The sequence below is a fragment of the Chaetura pelagica genome, unplaced genomic scaffold (assembly GCF_000747805.2).
Source record: "Chaetura pelagica isolate M959 unplaced genomic scaffold, ChaPel_1.0 scaffold37, whole genome shotgun sequence".
Classification (NCBI taxonomy): domain Eukaryota; kingdom Metazoa; phylum Chordata; class Aves; order Apodiformes; family Apodidae; genus Chaetura; species Chaetura pelagica.
In genome coordinates this window covers 756795-763058 of record NW_009954567.1, presented here as the reverse complement: position 1 = coordinate 763058, position 6264 = coordinate 756795, and the positions used below count along the sequence as shown (strand labels likewise).

At 39.7% G+C, this 6264-nt stretch overlaps 1 protein-coding gene across 1 annotated transcript; it reads right to left on the bottom strand.

The window, feature by feature from the left end:
* Positions 1 to 1601: 1601 nt before the first annotated feature.
* On the bottom strand, positions 1602 to 5653 carry GPX8 (glutathione peroxidase 8 (putative)). Its single transcript, XM_010005341.1, has 3 exons — positions 5445 to 5653; positions 4571 to 4832; positions 1602 to 1951 (listed from the first exon to the last, which is right to left on the bottom strand). The coding sequence occupies exons 1-3, from the start codon at positions 5649 to 5651 to the stop codon at positions 1788 to 1790; spliced, it is 633 nt and encodes a 210-aa protein (XP_010003643.1). The 5' UTR covers positions 5652 to 5653; the 3' UTR covers positions 1602 to 1787.
* Between the last annotated feature and the right edge of the window lie 611 nt (positions 5654 to 6264).

The window sequence follows — 6264 nt, the reverse complement described above, 5'->3', positions numbered from 1 at the left end:
CCATATCTAAAATCCCTTCCCCCTCTATCAAAGTAACAGGAACACATAAGAAAAATCACCTGACATGTTCTACTAAGTATTTTCAAGGCTGGAACTGTACATCTATAGGCAGACTGGAGTAAAACACAGGACCTCAGCATAAGAACAGGAACTGACTTGATGGACTAGATGTAGAATCTTGTGGGCTAATGGCAAACAGCTCAGAGGCTGGTCTGAAACACCAGCAGTAGACACATTTGGGCTAACTAGACCTTTACATAGGCCTTAATTGATCTCTGAATGTTAGAGTGGCTGAAATTCTCATGTGTAAGGTTTGACTTCCCTTCCAAAATGATGGCCATAATTATAGAGGGTGACTTCGTTTAATCCTTCACATCATTATAATTACTCAATCTTTTACAATCTTTCTATGTCTTTATCCTTCAGGGGTTTTCCATGAAATTCATACTTAATTCCATAGATTAATAAAGAAATACTTTTTTTAAAAATTGCCATTTTACTGTCCCACCTTTTAATACAGTTAAGTGGCTACCATTACTGGAAAATGTTTAGAAGCACTGCAGGTAGTTTGAATTACTGCTAGTCTTACAACAGGAAAGCACTAATGCTTCCAGTCCTTTTTCCTATAGAAAACGCTTCTGAGATGCTGTTTTCTGTCATTTCTGTTCTCTCAGCCCTCCATTAAGACTTGGACAGCTGGAATGAAGTTCTTTATTCCACTTTACCATCTCCCTTCATCAAACAGATAAACCAACACACCTGGCAGTTTGCAGTAGAGCAGTGGGCCAGAACTGAAAGTGGTTTTTCAGTTAAATGCAGGACTGGGGAGACTGGGAAATAAAAATGGGGCTCGAGGCATGAACCTTCACCCCCTTCTACCTCTACTTGAAAACTGTTGTTTTATTCCAGAGATGCAAGGTAGATGGCTAGGGAGCATTGTCTTGGACTGTCTCAGAAATATGTTAGTTAGAATGCCAGGCTGTTGATTTTTGTTGTCCCTCAAATCCTGCTGTAAGTAACCATGTATATTCACACAGGCCCTGCCTTTGTCCAGGTCAGAAGGCTCAGAATCCAGCAGGAGATGAGCTCGCAGCTGTGCTGCAGTGCAAATGTATGCAGAGAGCTAAAGAGGTTAAACTTGTTGCTGTAAAAGTGAAATGTAAAATTAATCAAAATACACAGCAGGCAAGGAAACATTATAGCAGTTTTTTTTTCTTCTAATAATTTTATTTCCTATGTACAGTTTTTTACAACTAAGTCGACAGCTTCACAATTCAGTAATCTTCCCTTGGAACACATTGCAAAGCTGGTATCTTCAGTTGCATTTGTCTGTAAAATGCCTGGCATGATGTTTCTGGGCCCCATGTCTTTCAGGGCAATTCTGCGCTAAGGAAATATCCCATTGTATGTGTTACTGGTAGATGGGAAACAAACTCATTTGTGCAAATACTGAGTAATTTATCAAAAAATTATCTTCAACTATCTCCCTGCTTGTCATAATTGTAATTAGCTATTGTAAGCAATTTAAAGAAACATTCAGAAACTTTACAGAAATTGAAGGTTTGTCCATGCAAGGTATTGAGCACCTTGCCATTCTCAGTAACCTCAGTGGTTCTCAAGGCCTGTGCAGGAGCCAGTCCAAATTTAACAGACATAGTGTAGCTGAAAATACAAGCACCAAATAGAAGTAAAATCTCCTGATGGTTTAGCTTCTAGCAGCATTTCCCAGGAATGTAGTAAGGCTGTGCTCACACTGTTGAACAGATTCACAGTGTGAGTGGTCTTTTTCAGAGGTCTTCTCTTTTTTTCATTATAATCTGCCTGATTAATGATGCTACTTCTGGCCTGATACTTTCTATGGGCTCTTCTGGTCTCCAGAATTTCACAACTTTACCCTCAGGGTTGACAAGGTACTTCCAGAAATTCCATCGAGGCTCTTTCTTTGAAGAATCTGTAAAAATGGCATCAGATCATTTTAGTGAGTTACACCTGTCATTGTTTCATTCACTTGCAGTGATTCTTCAACTATTTCTGTTCAAGTAATCCCACTTTGTTCTTTGCTAGTAGTCTGGGGATAGATTTACTGGTTGGTGTTAATGATCTGAAAAGTGGAAAGTGGATTATGCTCTTCCCTTCTTGTGAAACTGTTTAAGGGTTCCTACTTTTAGTGTATTCTGCTTTCTATGAAGATGGATCTGAGAGCAACATACTCATTTGGGGAATCCAAGATTTTATGATGTCAGTTGAAGGGAAGTGAAATGGGGGCGGGAAGTCATACTGGTCATGGCTTAATTCGGCTCCTTTCATCCCACAGGCAAAACCTTGCCATTATCTTTGCCATCAGGAATACCTGGCAAGGTAACTTCCATAATCAAGTGGCTATCAGGAAACTGTGTGGCTACTAGAGGAGGGAGAAGCAGCTTCTTGACTCTGGCTTTGTCCTTGGAGAGTCTAACAGGTTAAGAGGGAAACAGCTTTTTGAGAGAACTAGAAGAAAACTCCAGAAGATTTTGACTGGGTAACAAGTGTCTAGTGGGGAAAAGTACTTAGCCCTACACTGCTTTTTGGAAGCAATGGGTTTAATTTTGCCACTGGACTGCATTTGTAATGCCATGCTGTAAGGGGACACCACAGCAAGGAAATGGGAATGGTAAAGCTCAAGTTGTGGAGACTCTGACCCAGCTAGTAATTAAATCTTTGCTGAGGTGTTGTGTGGAGGGTCAGCCATGAAGTAGTATAGTCCCAGCTCAATATTATTCTAGTGCTCATCGATACATATGAATAGCTTGTACAAAGTACAAAGACATAGGAAGCTGGACATTATTTGAGGAAACATGAGGCCACAAACCTTATGCTGGCCCAAGAAAATGCCCTACTGTTATAAAAGCAACAGGAAACAGTTGTGTAAAGGCTTTGACACCATATTTGTACTGCTGATGGATTCTTTTTGCACTAGACTAACTGCTGGACAAATTCTACCTAGCAGACACAGTCAAAAGGGAGTTGAAGATGTTCAACCTTTGATTGTCTACATGAAGCAAACAGGTCCTTCTGTAATTGAAGCTGCACAGTAATTTCATGTGAAGCAGCAGAGTGCAGAAAAATAACAATTATTTAATAATTATTTAAATAATTTAAAAATTATTTACATTTAAATAATTTTTATTTTTTAAAAATACTTATTTAAAAATATTTAGGTACCAGAGGATCTTTCTCCTGCTTCTGGGTGAACATGAGTTTACATAAGAACCAAATGAATATAGCTATTCTGTTTCTGTATAGGTATTAATTTGCACTGCTATTTGGAATCCGGATTCATACCACCCTGCTGGTACCTATGTGCTCAATTTCCATCTATAACTTCTGAACTGAGAGGCACCTCCAGAGTGCATTCAGTAATTCCACTGGACATCAGGCAACTCAGAGCAGCGAGGCTTTACCTGAGGCCTTTGGTGACATGCCTAAGGGGAGGTAGGAAGAAACACAGTTACAGTGACAATGGTGACCACTTAAATGACTCCTAAATAATAATTATTTTCATGTATATTAGAGGTATCACAGACAATACTGCAACAAACAAGTACTGTAAGAAAGATTTAATTTAGGTGTTTGAAAAGCTTTCTAACAAGGCATTGTGAAGAACTGGAATAGACCAGGAGGTTTTGGAATCTCACACTGTTAACAGTCTGAAAAAGGCTGTACAGTACTGATTTGGGTGAATGTGACCCTGTCTTGGGGCATGGAGATGGAATTCAGGCTTGGGCCTTCTCTTACCTCATTTTCTAGTTAAAAAGAAATGATAGAGAAGGGTTATGTTCTAATAATCTTTTCTTTCATTTATCGTGTTTAGTATGGGTCAAAGACCTGGCCAAAGCTCAGGAAAATTCAGAGAAGCTTTTAAATTTGCTTTGGATCTGTTGGCTCTTTGGTCATCTGAAGAAGAGTTTCAGTTTGCTTGTGACAGTATGAGGTTCTTAAGTCAGTAAATGCCTACTGTCAACAGAGTATTTGTGTGAGTTGGTTTTGCACGCCAGGCCCTGAAGTTAACAGGACAAATTAATGCAAAGGAGTGTTTATATACAACTACATTATGTATCATTCTGCTTTACAATATAGTTTATATCAAGATAGAATATGACTGCTAACACAGGAATCTTCTTATCTGCATATGTTTATGAACAATCTTCCAGTATTTTTAAGATCTCACATAGTTACATTTTTGTCTGTAAGAAAAGATGATTTTCAAGAAAAGTCACATAATTTTAAGTGGGATTTTGTAGGTGAGAGTCTGCACTTAAGTTTATACACCCATGAAATGGATGCTTCTAGCTGGATTGGTCACAGGAGGCTGCTTTTATAAACAATGGTAAGAAATCAGTGCTTTCAGGATACAGCTCTTCAGACCGTATTTTTTATATCCACATTGAAACAAGATTAATTGTATGCTTAATGCCTGTTCTTCTCCACAGACTATGAAGACCATAACATTTCCTAACAAACAAACTCAGACTAGAATTTAGGGAGAATACTATAGTTACAGACTGCTTGATATATAAAAGAAAACAGTTACCTATTAGAAATTTAAAGGCAGGCTCTGCTTCTGATCCTAGAATCTTGATTTTGTGGAAAACAGGGAAGGTTACTCCATAGTTTCCTCTGGCAAAAGATTCTATTTCCTGGCTTGAACTAGGCTCTGATTCTCCAAACTGGTTGCAAGGAAAAGCCAGCACAGTGAAGTGGGAGGGACCAAACTCTCTGTGTAGTTCCTGCAGTGCGATGTAATTTTTGTCTGTATGTTGGCAGTAACTGGCCACGTTTACAACCAAAGTTGCCTTCAGAAAAATAAAGTTATAATAGTAAGAAAAAATACTCGAGGTGGCATAGAGATTACAATTAAGTCCTAAAATGGCATCTCCCACTACCACAATTATTCCTGCCTGAAGGCTAAACTTGATCTGATTATATATTTTCTTAAACAGATATGGACGATAGTAGCTTAAGACAATTACTTTCAGACAACCTGTTTCACAAATAAAATAAATGGATAAACTTAAGCTTACAGCTTTGTTTAAAAATAAGCATGTAAAAAAGCAGGTATTGAGGACAGGCTCTAAAATAATATTTACTAGATCAGCTTCCAGAAATCCAACACAAGATGCTACGATTCACAAGTCAGATTAAAATGCACAGATTGTACTGTTAGGCTGTACTGATTTAAAACGAAGAAAATGAAAAAAACATGTTTCTTGATTTATTAGATCTAGTATTTAATTTCTGAAGCAGGCCTAGAAAAAGTAAATTTCTCTCCGGCTTACTATTTGAAAAACAGGAATTAGCACAAATCTCTACTGAAAATTCCCGTAACAATTTTTTTGGTTTACCTACAAGGGACACCCGTTTTTCAGTAAAGATTTGAGACAAAGATAAAATGGATGGTAACTTACTTTCCCTCTGTACTTCTCCAAGGAAACGGTCCTTCCTCGTGAATCCTTGACTTCAAAAGAATAAAAATCTTTGAATTTATGTTTAAAAAATCTGAGTTGCAGCAGGCAGAGGATGGCGGTGCACAAAAGCATCGACAGGAAGACAACGAAGACCCTGGCTTTGGGCACTGAGTATTTCAGAGGATAAGTAGCTGTGAGAGGCTCCATTTTCGAAATCTTGGGAAAGGAGCCTAGGCAGGCCTGGAATGCGGAGGAGGAGCTGAAACACGAGACTCGGAGCTCGCACGGGAAGAGCCAGCAGCTCATTCCGTGAGCGCTGCAGAAGCGGCTGTTGGATCCGCAGCGCCTCTGCTGGGCTTCGGAGCTCTTGTGTGACGTACAGACATCTCTGTCAGGAGGGGGGCGGAAATAAAACGTTTTCCTATCACCTAGGGAGCGGATTGCTCTGTTTTAAGTGACCTGCATAGGATACTTCAGTGTTTGCACAGTGTCTTGAGAGGGGTGTGTCCTGCGGGTGTGCCCCGCCGGTGTCCCTGGCAGAGCTGTTCAGCCCGCACCGCTGCTGCCAGGCAGACCTGCAGCAGCAGTTCGGGGCCAGAGCTTTAGGTAGAACGGGGGGACACACAATATGGCAGAAGCCACCCCATTTTTACAGGTTTTGTTCTGCCTTTGGTCAGCAAAGCTTGGGGAGCAGCTTTGTAAAGCTCCAGCATGTAGGGCAGAGGAAAACGTGTTTATAGGCTGACACAGGTGAAGAGTTTTTTGTTGTTAATGGAAGGCATGGGTGATGATGGAAAATAAGTTCCTATTTTTATTGCTG

Bases quoted from the DNA above. Each gene is read 5' to 3' on its own strand.
- GPX8 (XM_010005341.1), bottom strand. From the start codon at position 5,651: ATGGAGCCTCTCACAGCTACTTATCCTCTGAAATACTCAGTGCCCAAA. The intron at 4,833-5,444 runs GTAAGTTACCAT...ATTTTTCTGAAG, and splicing joins TGGAGAAGTACAGAGGGAAA to GCAACTTTGGTTGTAAACGT. The intron at 1,952-4,570 runs GTAACTGTTTTC...CCATTTTTACAG, and splicing joins TGCCTTTAAATTTCTAATAG to ATTCTTCAAAGAAAGAGCCT.